The sequence below is a fragment of the Chiloscyllium plagiosum genome, chromosome 14, assembly GCF_004010195.1.
Source record: "Chiloscyllium plagiosum isolate BGI_BamShark_2017 chromosome 14, ASM401019v2, whole genome shotgun sequence".
NCBI lineage: Eukaryota > Metazoa > Chordata > Chondrichthyes > Orectolobiformes > Hemiscylliidae > Chiloscyllium > Chiloscyllium plagiosum.
The window spans coordinates 65118488-65137140 of NC_057723.1; the positions used below are offsets into that span (position 1 = coordinate 65118488).

The following is an 18653-nucleotide window of genomic DNA, read 5'->3' on the forward strand; positions in this document are numbered from 1 at the left end:
AGAAAACCTTTTAGACTCAGCTGAGGAGAAATTTCTTCACCCAGTGGGTGATCCAATGGAATTTGCTACCACAGAAAGCGGTCAATTCAAAACCATTGTGTGATTTCAAGAAAGTATTTGACACAGCACATAAGGTTAAAGGAGTCAAAGGCTACAGGGGAAAGTGGGAATGGGCTGTTTGGTTGGATGATCAGTGATGATCATAATAAATAGATGATCATAATAAATAGATGAATAGTCTACTTCTGATTCTATTTTCTATGTTTCTGAGAGTTTGGAAGAGTTGGAGGGCATCTTTTTCTCTTGTATGGAATTCTAGCACGACTGGGCAAACTGAATGCTGGGATTATGTTTTCTCTGGGCAATGGATTCAGGACAAGGGTCACTAGAGAATTCCACTGTCTCACCACCCTTCTACTGAGGTCGTCACTGATTATATTTAAGAAAGAAATAGATTTCTAGAGGCTATTGGTATCACTGAGTTTGAGGAGAGCACAGGACCATGGTGGTGAGATCCAGGATCAACCATAGCCATGTTGAATGGCAGGGGTATGTTGATTGCTGAATGACCTTCTCCTGCTCATGCTTTCTTTATTTTCATTTTAACTACACATATCACTTTACTACCTGTGTCTAAATATAGTGTTGATGTACTGTTTGCAAATGTGTGGTATCCAACAGTGGACTTTTTAGATTTGAGCTTTAAGTAACTGTTTTATACAGCTGGTATAAGAAATTTTACTTTTGTTCCTTTGAATTGTTGGACTATAATATAAACTTGCCATATTTTTTAATGTCTGTTTAGGGCAGTGTGGAACACTGTATAATTGGTGTGATGATCTTAGCTGAACTTACACAGGAAATGAACATGGTATGTATGCATTTCTCATGATAATTTGCATAGTTTTAAGAGTAAGAATAGAATCCCTGCAGGCTATTCGGCCCAACAAGTCCATGTCGCACCTCACCCAGACCCATTCCCCCTATCGTATCCCTGTAATTCTGCAAAACTCATGACTAATGAACCTAATCTGCACATCGCTGGACACTAGGTAATTTAGCATAGCCAATCCACCTAACCTGCACATCTTTGGATTGTGAGAGGAAACTGGAGCACCTGGCAGAAACCCGCGCAGACGCAGGGAGAATGTGCAAACTCCACACAGAGGCTGGAATTGAACCCGGATCCCTGGCGCAGTGAGGCAGCAGTGCAAGCCACTGTGCTGCCTCATTAGTAGACTTTTGTAACTCTGCACAAAGTGTGTCAAATTCATGTGCAACACTCATACCAAGCAATTTAGCAATGTTTGGACTAAGATGTGGAACAGGATGATCTGAAACAGCAGAAGGAGTAGAACAATTAAATTATTTTTCTCTCCATTAATAATATGATTTTCAATCTGATCATAATATAAACATAACAAATGAATTAATAAACTCCTGCACAGTGCAGCTTTTCAAACAAAGCCAAACATGGCTTCCTCGGATCAAGTTTCACACTCACTTGGAGAGGTTTGAGAACCATTCACTCACCCACTCTGGCCAGGGAAAGAAGGAAACATTTTCTGACTTCAGAACAGGGCACAATGTAGCTAGAATCGAGGTTTATCTAGGCACCTGGATGTTGACTTACTTTGTTTTGTGAATATTATATTGCAGGCTGATTCAACAAGACCATTATCCAAGCAGCGAAGAATAGCTACCTCATTTCGTGATGTGTGTTTACGAGAAATATTCACTTTGGCCTGTACATTACTGAGGGAGGTAAGATGATATTCAGTCCAACAACTTGGGGGATAACCTGAATTCACAAAACATGCTTTATTACTTTGGAGTGCTGTGCACAGATACCATAAATTGTTTATTATACTTGTCTGTAGCCCAAAAGATATTTGATTTAGTTTGGAATATAGTGCAATAACAATATTTTTAGTTTTATCTGGTATTCTATTGGCATCCACCAGACACAGCTAAGTTAATCGAGTTTTTGAAAAATAAAAACCTAATATGTGTTTAAGAGTTTAATCAGGACTGCTTGCAACCAAATGCATGGTAGCTTAGTAGAGACATTTGTTAGGAAAATATCTGTTTCAGCTTCTCCCTAAAACAGTTTAGTTTATTTAGCTTCCATTTCTTGATTGCTTCTGTAATGTATATACCATTCTCCAAATTATACAATAAAGAATAAATGGTATCATGGCCAGAAACAGAAATGCAACCAGTCTCTTCTGCTTTAATTTTCTAATGAAGATTTGCAAAGAAAGAAAAAGGAAAGTTATTTAAATTTAACTCTGATGTGGAGGTGTTGAACTGGATTGGACATGGTCAAAAATTGCACAACACCAGGTTATAGTTCATCAAGTTTATTTGAAAAGACAAGCTTTTGGAGCCTCACTCCTTCAGGTGCTAGTGAGAGAGGGATAGCTTAACTAATTTGAAAACACTATTTGTGGGGTGCATTCTTATTGCCTAGTACTAAAAATAGTTAGGATAAAGTGTCTTCAGGAATAAACTAAGATATTTGTTGTATTTTATCTATGGTCAACATTGTAAAACTGGAGAAGGAGACTGGGGAATGGGGCTTAGCAGGAGAGAATAGATTAGTGGTTCACAGAGAGAGAGGGAGAGACTGAGTAATGGGAGTCGAGAGAAAGAGATGAGAGAATAGGTGTTCACAGTCGTACAGTCATAGAAGTCAAAAACGCAGAAAAAGAGCATTCAGCCCATTGAATGTTTTTAAACTATGTCCAATCACACAACTATTCTAATCCTATTTTCCACCACTTATCTCATAGTCTTGTATGCCTTGGCATTGCAAGTACACATCAAAATACTACTTAAATGCTATTTGGGTTTCTATCCCTATCACACTTAGAGGCAATGAGTTTCAAATTTCCACAGTAATCTCAGAGAAAAGATTTTCCTCACATCACCTTTAAAACTTCTGTCTCTTCCTCTAAATCTATGCTGCAGTCATTGATTCCTCCGCAAGGGAATGTTTCTTCCTGTTTGACCTATCTATGGCCCTCATAATTTTATACATCCTAATCATGTTCCCCCTTTAGTCTTCTCTGCTCCAAGGAAATTAATCCCAGTCTATCCAATTTCTCTTCATAATTAAAACTGTCTGCCCAGGTATGAACCAATTAAATCTCTTCTCCACAATCTCTCATAATTGGATTCCCGAACTGTATGCAATGCTCTAGCAGTCGCCCAACCCATGTATCCAGTATTACCTCCCTGATCTTAAACTCTCTGGAGTTTAACTCAAGGTCTTCCCTAGGATTAAGTTACGCATTCACTCTTCTAATGAAGGCAAACATACAACATGTCTTCTTAACCACTTACCTATCCTGCTAGCGTACTTAAGGGACTAGTAGTTATGCACACTAATGCACTCTGATCCTTGGTGCTTTCCAGGGATCTACCATTCATTATGTATTCCCTTACTTTGTTTAGATTAGATTACTTACAGTGTGGAAACAGGCCCTTCGGCCCAACAAGTCCACACCGACCCGCCGAAGCGTAACCCACCCATACCCCTACATTTACCCCTTTACCTAACACTACGGGCAATTTAGCATGGCCAATTCACCTGACTTGCACATCTTTTGGACTGTGGGAGGAAACCGGAGCCCCCGGAGGAAACCCACGCAGACACGGGGAGAACGTGCAAACTCCACACAGTCAGTTGCCTGAGTCGGGAATTGAACCCGGGTCTCTGGCGCTGCGAGGCAGCAGTGCTAACCACTGTGCCACCGTGCCGCCCAGGGAGGCAGTGTGTCAGATAGAGTGACACACTTTCATTCACACTCTTTGTCCTGCCCACATCTGTCAACTCACACAGATTGAATTCCATTTGATATGGCTGAGCCCGTGTGACTAGTCTATCCATGTCATTCTATAATCTAAAGCCTCCTTGCTATTTACCAGGCTACCAATTTTTTTAATACTGTATTTGCAAACTTATTGATCAACTCTCCTTTATTTGGGTCTACGCCATTTATATATTCCAGAGACAGAGACATTGGCGGGGGAGGGCAGTGGGACTGGTGAATGGGCATTCAGAGATCTTAGGGAATGGACCTCGGGGAGACCGGGGAGATTAGAGACATGAGAGAATGCAAGATCAGAGTCAGAAAGTGGGAATTCAGAGAGAGGGACTTGGGAGCAGGGGCTCAGAGAGGGAGATGAAGACTTAGAGACTTGCATTTCTGAGGAGAAAGTGAGGACTGCAGATGCTGGAGACCAGAGTTGAAAAACGTGGTCTGGAAAAACACAGCAGGCCAGGCAGTATCTGAGGAGTTGGAGAATCGACGTTTCGGGTATTTCTGAAGAAGGGCTTATGCCCGAAACGTCGATTCTCCTGCTCCTCGGATGCTGTCTGACCTGCTGTGTTTTTCCAGCGCCACATTTTTCGACTCGCATTTCTTCTCAAGTGAACTAAAATTCTCAAAACTGCTTGGTAAGATTTGAATAATTGTCCACTGGATTATTTCCTCAGGCCTCAAGACTCCTCATTCAATAAGTATCACAACCATACTCAAAGGTGATTCTTAAAAAAAAACATTTTTTTTCCATTTCTTCACATTCTATGTCACCAACATTTTCTCCTCCTTCATGATCATATTGATTTTTGTTGAGTACTTTTTCACAATGCAAAATGGAAAGCAGGTCCTTGTGATTAATACAACATCTGAAGATGTCTTTCATTCACACTCTATCTCGAGGAAAATAATTGTAAAGCTGTCCAAGTTTTTCAGCCTCCAGGATACTCGCCTTTTAATATTTTTATTCTGTTTAGGTGTTGGCGAAGCCTTTAAACTTTCAGGACCAAACACAACACAGTCTGGTGATGCATCTTCTCAAACTTGTGCTGAACTGCCTTAGCTTTGACTTCATTGGGAATTCAGCCGATGAATCTACAGATGACCTTTGTACTGTGCAAATTCCAACGAACTGGAGGGCAGGTAAGATGGGACAAATAGAAGAAATGGCAAGATCTATCTCATTTATTTAAATTGTATTAAGAACCAAATAAAGAAAAGTATTGATGGAACTGGCAGCGCCTGTGGAGAGAGAAAAAAAGTTAACGTTTTATTCAAATGTGATGTCTGTGGTCATGAAGTGATGTAGGAATGTAATGGGTTTTGTGCTGCAAGGAAGAAGAATAGAATAAAAGATCAGGAGAAGTTAGAGAATGGGAGAATTTTTAAAAATTGATTTGTAGGACGTGAAAATTTATTACCCAAACCTCGGTGCCCTTGAGAAGATGGTAGTGTGCTGCCTTCTTGAACTGATGTAGACTGGTGTGCTTTAGGTAGACTCAAGATACTGTTATAGGCGGAATTCCAGACTTTTGACCCGGCATGCTGAAGGAACAGCAATTGCATTTCCAAGTCAGGATGGTGAGTGGCTTGAGAGGAATTTGTAGGTAATGGTGTTCCCTTGTACCTGCTGCCCTTGTCCTTCTAGATGGAATCAGTCATGGGTTTGGAAGGTGCTGTTTCAGTATCTTTGCTGAATTTCTGCAGTGCATCTTGTAGGTGGTACACACTGCTGCAGGAGTAGTGGAGGGAGTGGATGTTTATGGATATGGCACCATTCAAGCAGGTGGCTTTGTCTTGAATGATGTCCAGTTTCTTGGGAGTTGTTGGAGCTACACTCTTCCAGGCAATCCAGGAGTATTCCATCACACTCTTGATTTGTGCCTTGTAGATCATTAGATAGGCTTTGGGGAGTTAGAATGTACATTACTTGTTGCAGAATGCCCAGTCTCTGATCTGCCCTTGTAATGACTCTTTATATGGCGAGACCAGTTCAATTTCTGGTCAATGCTTGCCCTCACATTGTTGATGGTGGTAACGCCACTTAATATCAAGGGTCAGTGATTAGCTTGTCTCTATTGGTGATAATCATTGCTTAGCATGAATGTTACATGCCACCTTTCAGCCTGTGCTTTGATATTGTCTTGGTCTTGATTCATTTGAATATGAAATGCTCCAGTATCTGAGGAGTGGCGAATAATATTGAACTTTGTGTAATCATTGGTAAGCATTCCCATTTCTGACCTTATGATGGATGGAAGGTCAGTGATGAAGCAACAGCAGGCCTTGGGCACTACCCTGAGGAATACCTGCAGCGATGTCCTGAAGCCGAGATGACTGACCTCCAACAACCACAACTATACTCCTGTGTGCCAGGTATGACGCGAACCAGTGCAGAGTTTCTCCATCTTCCCATTAAACTCAGACTATTAAGGCTTCTTCATGCCACGCAAATGCAGCTTTGATGTCAAGGCTGTCACTTTTGTTTCACCTCTGGATCTTTTGTCCAAGGTTGTGATGTGGTCAGGAGTTGAGTGGTACTAGCAAAATCCAAATTGGGCATCACTGAGCATGTTGTTGCTGAGCATGGGCTGTTCGATATCACTGTTGATAACACCTTCCATCAGATTAGATTACTTACAGTGTGGAAACAGGCCCTTCGGCCCAACAAGTCCACACCGACCCGCCGAAGCGTATACCACCCAGACCCATACTCCTACATTTCCCTCTTCACCTAACACTACGGACAATTTAGCATGGTCAATTCACCTAACCTGCACATTTTTGGATTGTGGGAGGAAACAGGAGCACCCGGAGGAAACCCACGCAGGCACGGGGAGAATGTGCAAACTCCACACAGAGTCGCCTGAGGCGGGAATTGAACCCGGGTCTCTGGTGCTGTGAGGCAGCAGTGCTAACCACTGTGCCACTGTGACGATTGAGAGTAAACTGATGGAACGGTGTTTGCCTCAGTTGAGTTTGTCCTTTGCTTTGTGTATAGTTACCTGGGCAAATTTCCACATTATCGGATAGATGCCAGTGTTGTAGCTGTACTGGAAGAGCTTGGCTAGGGAAGCAGCAAGTCTTAGAGCACAGGTTTTCAGTATTATTGTAGAAGTTTTGTCAAGGCCCATAGTCCTTGCAGTATCCCGTGTCTCCAAACTGTTTCTTGATATAATGTGGAATTAATAGATTTGGCTGAAGACATAGATTTATGATAAGAAGGCTCAAAGGAGGTGTACGAAAAACCTTTTCACCCAGTGGCCTGTTGGGAATCTAGAACTCATTGCTGTGAGGGTGATGGAGGCGAATCCCTCATGGCATTTAACTATTTATATTTAACTCTCATTAGTATCCATACATTCAGATGAGGAAGAACACCACTTCGACTGGGACAATACATCCATCCTCGGACAAGCCAATCAGAGACATGCACGAGAATTCCTAGTAGCCTGGCATTTCAATGGAATTCTATCAACAAACACATTGACTTGGGTCCCATTTACCACCCCGTGATTAAAAAAACAAACAGGAAATAACATCACCAACCCAAGGAAACCCAAACACATAAATAGAAAGTGGGCTAGACCACTAGTGCATCATCCGGAGGCTCACTGAAGATGTTACCTAGTATTGTGACAAAATGAGCAAACCTACATCCCTTTTTATGTCTGTGATGCCAAGGCATACAATACTATGGGCCAAGTGCTGAAATGTTTAGGTGGTTGTTTTTTGAGTGACGTGGGCATGCTGGGCTGAAGGCCTTTTTCTGTGCTTTAGATCACTATGATTCTAATGGAGGAGGTAGTTCATTGTACGAGTCCAAGAAACTGTGAAATACTTAATACAAGGACAAATTATTGTTCCCCAAGCTTGCATTGAGCTTCACCCAGACGTTGCAAAAGTCAGCAATGTGAATATGAATTCTGGAATGTTGCAGCAGATTGAGGATAGAAAGGCAAACATGAGCGCAAAGAAATGAATTAAGATGTGTAGAAACAGGAAGGTTGGGGTCATGTTTGTGGGCTGAATGATGTGTCACCCATTCTAAGTATTGTCTCTACTGTGTGGAGAAGATTGCAGTTGAGCAGTGAATGTAGTTGACTGAACCTGGAAGGAGTCTTTGAGTGTTAAAAGGTGCTGAAGGAGGTGGTAAAAGGGCTGGTACTTGCACCTCGATCCTTGAGTGGAAAGGTGCTGTAGGATATTGAGCTGGGTTATGGATGATTGAACATAGGTTTTGCAGAGGGAACGGTTTCTTTCGAATGCTGTTGGAGGAGAATATGCGTTTGGTGGTGGAACATCTCTATTTCAGTCTCCTTTTAATTCTCTTGTTCTGATTCTGATGAGGGGAATATACTGGTAATCTAGCTCCATTACCACAGCCATCGTACCTTTGGTTTAAATGTGCAATTACTAAAATACTGAATTGCTTCCCCTGTATACTACTATTCAGAATAGAAGACCGTTTCATCAGACTTCAACAAATTCAAAATAATCAATTTATTCTCAATAAAACATATTCCTAAAACTTTTGAAAAAGTTGGTTACGAACTAAGTTATAATCCAGACTTGAATGATGTTACTGTAGTCTCTCACAAACACATTTCACAAATCACAAATGGGCAATAAACTCTGTAGATGTGGTATTTTAAGAGATCACTAAAAGAAAAAAAAAACTCTAACTGACAAATGTTCTGCAAAATAAAAGATCATGTTTCATATATCCTCTTAGAATCTGTGATTCTTGTGAACCAAGTCCAACCTTTGCTAGCCATAGAATGTCAGGCTTTAGTTTGGATGGAAATAAAGTTAGATGCAGGCTTTTTAATAGAACTCTTAGCATAGCATTTTCGGGGTTGGCAAAAGGTAGTCAAAACTGAGATGAGAAGAAATTTCTACACCTTGAGAGGAACATAGAAAATTGCAACCAGAAAGTAATTCAGCCCTTCGAGCCTGCTGTGCTATTCAGTATGTTTATAGCTGATCATCCAACTCAGTACTGTCTTCCTGTTTTCTCCTCATAGCCTTTGATCCCTATAGCTTTAGGAACTATATCTGTCGCATTCTTGAATAGCTTTCCATGTTTTGGCTTCATCTGCATTCAGTGGCAGAGAATTTCACAGACTCATCGTTCTCTGGGTGAAGATGTTTTTCCTCACATTAGTACTAAATGGCCTATCTGCATCCTTAAACTATAACCCCTGGTTCTGGATTCTCCAGTCATCCGCAACATCTTTGTTGCATTTATATTGTCTAATCCTGTTGCATTTTATAAGTTTCAATAAGATCCTCTTCATTGTTTTAAACTTCACTGAATAAGGTGCTAACTGATCCAGTTTCTCTTCATTCTGCCATTCCAGGAATTGGAGTGATAATCATTTGTTGCATTTCCTCCATCGACAAAGCATCCTTCCTCAGCTAAGGAGACTAAAACTGTACACAATAGCCATAGGGTCTCCAATGCCCTGAACAATTGCAGCAAATTCCTGCTTCTGTACTAGATTCCTTCCATTATGAATGCCAATATATCATTTGTTGTCTTCATCATCTGCTGCTCCTGCATGCTTACTTCCAGCAACTGGTGTATAAGAACACCTAGGCCTCCTTGTATCTCCTCCTGGGCCCCTCCTTGTATCTCCTCCTTTCCCAAACAATTGTCATTCAGGTAATAATCTACCTTTCTGCTTTTGCTTACAAATTTATCCCATTCTTCATTTCATACATTTGCCAACTCACCCAACTTGTCCATATCACACTGAAGGATCTTTGCATCCTCTTCAGAATTCACTCTCCCACTCAGCTTTGTGTTGTCTGCGAATTTTGAAATATTACTTTTAATCCCCTCATTCAAATTGTGAATATATATTGTGAATAGCAGAGATCCAAACACTGACCTTTGCAGTAACCCACTAATCAGTAGCTGCTACTCAGAAAAGACCCATTTATTCCTATTCTCTTCTTTCCTTGTCTGCCAACCAGTTCTCTAGTGATGTCAGTACATTACACCCAATCGCATGCAATTTCGCTTTGCAAGGTAATCTCTTAAAAAGGACCTTGTTGAAAGCCTTCTGACTTTCTAAGTAGACCACATCAATGGGGACCCCCTTATCAACTGTATGAGTGACATTCTCAAAAATGTACAGTAGATTTATCAAGCATGATTTCCTTTTCATAAATCCATACTGAGTCTGTCCAATCCTGTTAGGTGTTTTTCAGGCGCTGTGCTATTCAATCTTTTATAATGGACTTGCATTTTCCCCAATGCAAATGTTAGGTTAACTAGTCTATAATTCCATTTTGTCTCTACCTTTTTTGAATAGCGGTGTTATGTTAGCTACCTTCCAATCCATAGGAACTGTTCCAGAATCTATAGATACTGATCTTGAAAACCAGTATTTGAGGGCCACCTCTGGCATGTGGTTTATTGGGCTATGTGGATCTTTCAATTTCCCCAACACCAATTTCCTTCAGATCTTCTCTCTGACTAGGCTGTGTTCTTCAACTATTTGGGGATGTTATTTGTACCCTCTTTTGTGAAGACAGGACCAAAATATGTATTTAGTTAATCTGCCATCTCTCTCTTCCCCATTTCATCTTCCCCTTTTTCTGACTGTAAGGGACCTATATTTGTCTTCACTATGCTTTTTCACTTCACAAGAAAAAAAAATTAAAATTAGTTTCTGTTTTACCTGCAAGTTAATTCTCTTATTCTATTTTGCGCCCTTAATGAATACCTTTTGTCTTGGTTTGCTGAAGTTTAAATTCACTCTACTTCTTGGCTCTGGTGCATTTACTGGCCAATTTTTATTCTGTTTCCTTGGATCTAATACTATTCCTAATTTCATTTGTTAGCCATGGTCTGGTCACCTTTCCCATTTTATTTTTGTACCAGTAGGAACGAATAATCCATGCAGTTTCTCCATATGCTCTTTAAATGTCGGCTATTGATCTTTTGATCAGTCATTGCCTGTCCGTGCCTTTAAATAATGTTCTCCAATTTATCATACCCAGCTTGTGCCACATACCATTGCAGTTTCCTTTATTTAGATGCAGGACCCTAGACTCAGAATCAACTCCAGTACTCTCCACCTTAATGACCCTATTATGGTCATTCTTTCCGATAGCACATGAACCTCGATTATCAATCTCATTGGTTCCTCAGCATACTGATCTAGAAAAACATCCTGTACACACTTAAGGATTTTGTCCTTGACAGTATTGTTACTGATTTGATTTGTCCAATCTATATGCAGATTGAAGTTGCCCATTATTTCATCAGTACCTGTATTGCTTGCACTTCTGATTTCCTTTTAATGTCTTCTCCAAAATTAAAACTACAGTTTGGGGACCTATATATGAACTCCACTATTTCTGCCCCTTGGTGTATCTAAGCTCTATCCATGTAGATTCTACTTCCCTGGAGCTAAGATTCTTGTCGATTGCATTAATTATCTGTATAAATAGCAGTGCTCTTTTTAATTTTGCTGTTGTTTCCAGTGCTAGGCTGTGCGTCCCAACAGCGGACTGAGGTCTGTAATCTTATATTATTGTCATGCTGTCTTCCAGTGCTTGGCTGTAATCTTACAGTGCTAAACTGTGATCTTGCAATGCTCAACTGTGATTTCTAGTGTTGGACTGTGATTTCCAGGCTTTGGGCCATGACTTTCTGGAACTGGGCTGAGAGATCTCAGTACTGGAGGTTGATCTAATGATGGGTTTGATCTATTAATGGAGTTGAATGGCATGCCAATGAAGCATTATGATTTATAACATTACTGTATGATTTTTGTTTCTTCACTTGACATTGCTGAACCCAGTTCTGGCGCTTAAACAGACTCCCCTTATTTGTGACTGGGAATTCAAAGATGGTTGCAGCATCTGCTCAACTTTCAAAAAGTCCGTTTGCTCTATTCAGCGTAAACTATACTGTATAGCATTTAAGCTTGCATCTATTTATATCACTGATAAAGGTCAGTAAAGTTGTTTTAAAGTATCAATAGCTAAGTCTGTATTTTCTTTTTAAAGTCAGTAATCTCAAATTCATAGATCGTTAGGTCCTGGGTTCTTTCTTTGGTCATTGTTGACAGTTAGTGAAACATTATCAGCATTTAATAGAATTGTCAGAACAGAAATTTCCAGTTTCCAGAGTGATGTCAGAAATCATTGGTAATTATTGAGTTGAACATAATTGAATTAAGCACATCTGCAAGAGTTCATCAAATGAAATGTTGAAGATTAACCATGGCTTAGAGCCATGACCAGTAAAGCTTTCCTAGTTCATTCCTCTGACTTGTGTACACAGATGAATTAATCATATAAAAATATTTTCGTAGCTTCGACAGAATTTTTGATGCTAAAATATTAGCCTTTCACCTCTTTTCCATTATTATGTCCTACCATGAAATAAGAATTTAAATAAAGGGTAATGTTTTCATTCAAATTGTCCCACAGTTGTAAATTTTAAGATGCTGCACCCATCTTTGTTATGGATTGTTTATGTTTTAAAACCTACTCCCATTCTTGGCTGATATGGGGGAGTGTTAGTAATGTTTCCGTTAACTTCAGTGCTGACATGTTAGCAATGGAAAAAATCTGCCAAGGTTTACCCTTCCAGTCATTATTATGTCACTTAGTTTGGAAATGATGAGGTGTGATTGTATTTGGTTAATGGTAAGCATACTAATTTCCTTTTGACTAGAAGTAAGAGTTCTCCAGGGATTAATATTGGCACTGTTGTATCTTGTTAAAATGAATCATCTGAATATGGATTTGGGAAATGTAAATCCAAAGATGGTGGATGATGCAAATCTTGGCAATGTGGTAAATAGTAAAAGGAAAAAAAATGTATTTACATTGAACTTTCATGATCATAAGGTGCCCCAAAGCACACGATATTCAATAAAGACCTTGTGTATAATTCTGGAAGACATAGACTAGTGAATGGGCAGAGACATGGTAATGAAATTTAATACATATAAAAGTGGAGTGATACCCTAGAAAAAAAATGGTGGCAACCTCCATCTTGTATAATGATACCGATGGTTACCTCTGTGTTAAGTGTAATCTTGAAGGCATTAGAGCCCTATACTGACACGTTTTCTCCAGAGCGAGACAGTAGGCTGGCTTGGTACGTGATTCTCTGGTTATTCTGGAAACTCCTCTTATCTAGCTAAGCTTTTAACTTCTGCTCACCTTTTTGACTGCCCCTCCAAACAGTCAGCCTCCAGAGGTCATCACCCTCAATGACTGTCTCCCATTTGTCATTGTCAATGTCTACCATCTTATTTCTTGCTTTGTTGCAGAGGGATAGACAATAGGAGGTTGTGACTCTGGCCAGGTCACTGTACAGAAGGTATTTGGATATATGACCGTTACCTATCCAATGTACACGGCTGAATCTAAGCAGATGATGTTGCCTTAATAATGGGTGCAGGCTGACAGAATTAGCAATACCCAAAACCTCTGTGTTGGTAATGTAGTCCTGCCAAGTGATGCCAAAGATATGTCTGAGACAGCCAAAATGGCAACTGTTTGGCCTTTTCTGGGATATGTTATTGAAATCTTAGCACTGTAGAGTAATGTTTTGAGGATGCAGACTTGTTATATACCAACCATTTAGCACTCTGTTGTTCCATAATCTCAATTTGGACACTTTTTTGAAGTGAGTTGATTCCAGCATCATGAGAGTTTGCTGGTGATTATGGAGCCTAGATACGTGAAGCTTTTGTTAGAACTTTTTCTTCATTTTTAAAAAAAATCATTTTTGGTTGGGAACTGTGAACTGTGAGCTGAGAGCTGAAAGTGACCTTTGGACTGTGATCAGCAGCATGTTTTTTTGTAAAAAAGAGTACAAATGAACTGCTATTTGTTTATGAGGCCAGACATGGAAGTTAATTCCAGGTTGATTCCTGTTCAGAGAATTCTCTAGATATTTTGGTTCCAGAGAGACCTTATATTGAAACAGATAGATGTTGAATGTTAACTAGGACCACGTAGGGAGATGATCATGAGCAGGAAGAGGCCAGAGTTTGAACTGGTTTTTGAATTGTTTGAGTCAGAAGGATTTTGGCAACTTTTGCTGCAGAATTGATGTTTCATTGCTCCCTGATTATCCTCTCAATATCAACTAATTTAAAAAGCTAATTGGACTCACTGAATTGAATCTCAGTTATAAGAAAAAAAAATAGAATTTCAGTTATTAGAAATAAAGGAAAATTCCTTGGAGCCCAATTGAAGCTATCTGCATGCATCAGTGTTGTCAGAAACCAAGCAAGATATAATACCATCTGCTGGTGAGATTATGGATTGTGTAAACAGTTTAAATGAATTAGCCAGTTACATCTCATTTTTTTCTTTCTATTTATCCCTTACCTATCTCTGTGTCTCCATCTGTCTTTAAGAATCAAAGAAGATTGTGTTTAAATCATAGACATTAATTATATTACCACGTGGTTTAACTTTACTCTGCTAAAGTTAGTGTACTATTAATAAATTTTGATCTTTTCTTGAAGCTATAAACCCATTGCCTAGTATCTGTTATTCAAAAAGTCTGGTTAGAAACTAATGGGGTCATTGAGTATTTTAACCTTTACTATGTTGCGAAGACAGGCATAGGGAGGCAAACTTGATTTGGTTGTCTTTCTCTATGTCATAACATAATGAGCAACTTTCACATCACATTGTCACTGCTGATTGGTGGTGCTATGACTACATCCTGGACCATGAATTTGTGTTCCTGATGGTGAAACTAGATGCTTATAAGTGACAGAAGGTTGATCATTTGCTATTGAAATATAGAATGTTACTGTTAACAGAACAGTATTGGGGCGGAAGTGGGGGGGGGAAGCATATTGGTCTTTGACCACAGTTTAGCAAGGCTGAATTACTTGCTGTTAATTTTGTAATGTGAGTAGACCTCTGTAGATGGCATGAAAGCATATGACAGAAGCTGAGAAGAATGTAGCAAAGAGTGTTGGTGCCAGAACAAATCCATTTCATCAAACTGTGGATCTGAAAAGGTTTCAGTGTTAGCCTGTCATTAGTTGACCTTACCTATTGTGTTGTCAGGGAATAAGGAGATCACACTGAGCTGAATCAGCACACAGCTAGTATTTTTTTTCCAGCTGCTTAAGTAGACTACCTCTCTTTATATGACCGAATGCCATTTGAGAGTTTGATGAAGACAATATATTGTGGTCTTTTTTTTTGTAGCATTTCCCTGTACTGAGAAGATTACTTAAGTCATAGGCCTGTCAGTTCAGAAACCACACAGGGATTTGGAATAGATGCATTTAGCTAAGACCTGTAGTCTGGTAAGGCAGTACTGGTAAATAGGAGAAAGTGAGGACTGCAGATGGCTGGTGATCAGAGTCGAGAGTGTGGTGCTGGAAAAGCGCAGCAGGTCAGGCAGCATCCAAGGAGCAGGAGAATTGACATTTCAGGCATAAGCCCTTCATCAGGAATCCACACTCTCAAGTGCTGGTAAATACCTTGCTCACAACGCTCAACAGGGAGATGGAGTCATAGACGTCTACAGCATAGAAACAAGCCCTTTGGCCCATCTTCTCCATCCCGCCCAGTTTTCAAAATTAAACAATTTATCTGCATTTGGTCCATATCCCTCGATACCTATCCCTTCCATGTACCTATCTAAATGTTTCTTAAACGATGAAATTATACTCACTTCCACCTGTACCTCTGGCAGCCCATTCCAGACATTCGCCACCTTCTATGTTTCATATCTCTTTTCTCTCACCTTAAACCTCTGCACTCTAGTTTTTCCCTCCCATGAGGAAAAACTATTAGCTAGGCAAAAACAAAGACTGCAGATGCTGGAAACCAGAGTCTAGATTAGAGTGATGCTGGAAAAGCACAGCAGGTCAGGCAGCATCCGAGGAGCAGGAAAATCGACGTTTCGGGCAAACATCCCTGATGAAGGGCTTTTGCCCGAACGTTGATTTTCCTGCTCCTCGGATGCTGCCTGACCTGCTGTGCTTTTCCAGCACAACTCTAATCTAAAAACTATTAGCTATCTACCTTCTCTATGCCTCTCATGATTTTATAGACCTATATATGCTCACCCCTCAGTCTCCTATGCTCCTGGGGAAAAGGTCCTAACTTATTCAACCTCTCCTTATAACTCAAACCTTCCAGTCCAAGTTGCATCCTAGCAAATCTTTTGTGCACTCTTCCATGATTCATAATATCCTTTCGAAGGTAGAGTGACCAGAGCTGCATTCAGTACTCCAAATGTGGCCTCATCAACAATCTTGTACAGCTGTAACAAGATGTCCCAACTCTTAAACTCAGTGCCCTGACTGATGAAAGCAAGCATGCTGAAAGCCTTCACCACCCTATCTACCTGTGACTCTACTTTCAACAATGCTATGAACCTGTAACCATAAATCTCTTTGCTTTATAACACTCCCCAGGTCCCTACCATTGACATCTTGCCCTCTTTTGACCCACCTCAATGCAATAACTTGTTTTTATCTAAACTAAATTCCATCTGCCATTCTTCAGCCCACTGGCCAGTTGATCAAGATCTTGCTGCATTCCCAGGTAACCTTCTTCACTCCAATCTCCGCTCTGACCTATCACCATCATTCCCCTCCTTCATCTACCCATCACATTCCCAGCTACTTTCCCCCAGCCCCACACCCCTCCCGTTAATCTCTCAGCCCCCTTGGGTTTCCCCCACATTCCTGATGAAGAGCTTATGCTTGAAACGTAGACTCTCCTGCTCCTCAGATGCTGCCTGACTGGCTACATTTTTCCAGCACCACACCTTTTGCCTCTGTAACTCTAGTCATCCAGGGTTCCCTACTCCTACCAGCCTTCATTCGAACAGAAACATGTTGGCCCTGAACAATCATTAGCTCACTCTTGAAAATTTCCCGCCTATTAGATACCCCTTTGCATGAAAATAGTCTCCCCCAATCAATTTTAGAAAGCTCCTATCTAAGACCATCAAAATTGGCCTTGCCCAATTTTGGGACCTTAACTTGTGGACCAGACTTACCCTTTTCCATAGCTGTTTTAAAACTAATGGAATGTAAAACTAACTAGTCCCAAAGTGCTCTCCCACTAACACTACCATCACTTGCCCTGCCTTATTTCCCAAAAGGGCCATCTACATACTGCTTGAGAAATTTTTCTTGAACGCACTAACAAATTTCACTCCATTCAAGCCCTTAACACTATGGCAGTCCCAGTCAATGTTAAGAAGTTTAAAATCTCTAGTCATCCAGGGTTCCCTACTCCTAGGAGAAAGTGAGGGCTGCAGATGCTGGAGATCAGAGCTGAAAATGTGTTGCTGGAAAAGCGCAGAAGGTCAGGCAGCATCCAAGGAACAGGAGAATCGACGTTTCGGGCATAAGCCCTTCTTCAGGAACCTACCAGCCTTCAATCGAACAGGAACAATTACATCCTATTATTCTTGCTAAGGTACCTTGATAATTGTTGGAGTTGCTATGATCTCTTCTGTTAGGGGTCATAATCTTCGTATCATACATATCTTAAAGTATTGTCTCCTCTCTCCAGTAGAGACAGAGATGTTTGTGCAAATATAGAAGAAGTGCAGTTTTCTCTTGCATGATGAGTTTAGGCTCATCTCAGCTAACGTTTGTTCATTAAGATGGACATGACAGAGTTGGTTCTGAGACTAGGGTCCTGAATCTAAATAAAGGAAACTGCGATGGTATGAGGGGCAAGCTGGGTATAAGAAATTCAGAAATCTTACTTAAAGGCATGGATGGGCAATGACTGATCAAACAATGAATAGACAACATTTCAAGAGCACGTGGAAAAACTGCAACAATTGTTCACTCCTGTCCGGCACAGAAATATCCAGAGTTATAACCAGAAGTCATTATCTGGTTTTTGTCCGAAACGTCGATTTCGCTGCTCCTTGGATGCTGCCTGAACTGCTGTGCTCTTCCAGTACCACTAATCCAGAAGTAATTATCACACCATCTAGCGGTTAGTTGTATTTTACTTTTGAGTGGTGCTTAGTGCATTCAGAATTTTCTTGTTCTGATTTTTCTTGTAGTTAATGAGAGCTGACCTCTTTACTTCAAAGACAAACTCCATCACACTCCTTAACCTAAATCAGCATCAAAATATGTTCCATGTACAAGAAACACCATAAAAGGGGCCATATAGTCAAAATGGCTCTGTTGTGAGGGATTTGCAGGAAAGGGAGAACCTATGTGTGTGTGTGTGTTTGCATATTGTTGAAAATGGAAGGGTAAGAGGCAAAGGCAGTTAAGAAAGTGTATAGTATACTTGGCTTTACAAATAGAGGCATTGAGAATAAAAGCAATGAGCATAAAGGCAGCAAAGTCATGCAAAATGTTCGTATAAATCAATGATTAGGACTTCATTGGAATATAATATACAACTCTTGGCAGCACACTTTAGGAAGTTTGTCAAGACCTCAGAGTTTGTAGAAAAGGTTTAGTAGAATGACATTTTTGCAGGAGGTAGGCTGAGAAGAGGTGTAACCCAGGTAGCTGTGGGAATCTGTAGTTACACCGGCACCACTCCCACCTCTTCCTCCACTACATTGATGATTGCATTGGCGCCACCTCATGCTCCCGTGAGGAGGTTGAGCAATTCATCAACTTCACTAACACATTCCACCCTGACCTTAAATTTACCTGGACTATCTCTGACACCTCCCTTCCCTTCCTGGACCTCTCCATCTCCATTAATGACGACCGACTTGACACCGACATTTTTTACAAACCCACCGACTCCCACAGCTACCTGGATTACACCTCTTCCCACCCTACCTCCTGCAAAAATGCCATCCCGTATCCC

At 40.5% G+C, this 18653-nt stretch overlaps 1 protein-coding gene across 3 annotated transcripts in view; it reads left to right on the plus strand.

Moving 5' to 3' along the window:
• The window catches only part of LOC122556776 (ran-binding protein 17-like), a 1066498-nt gene that overhangs the window by 245264 nt on the left and 802581 nt on the right, over window positions 1-18653 (plus strand). For all 3 annotated transcript variants that reach the window (XM_043703926.1, XM_043703927.1, XM_043703928.1), the window contains 3 exons: window positions 806-871; window positions 1660-1764; window positions 4805-4970. In XM_043703926.1, coding sequence (XP_043559861.1) covers window positions 806-871; window positions 1660-1764; window positions 4805-4970 — 337 coding nt within the window. The remainder of the gene's footprint in view (window positions 1-805; window positions 872-1659; window positions 1765-4804; window positions 4971-18653) is intronic.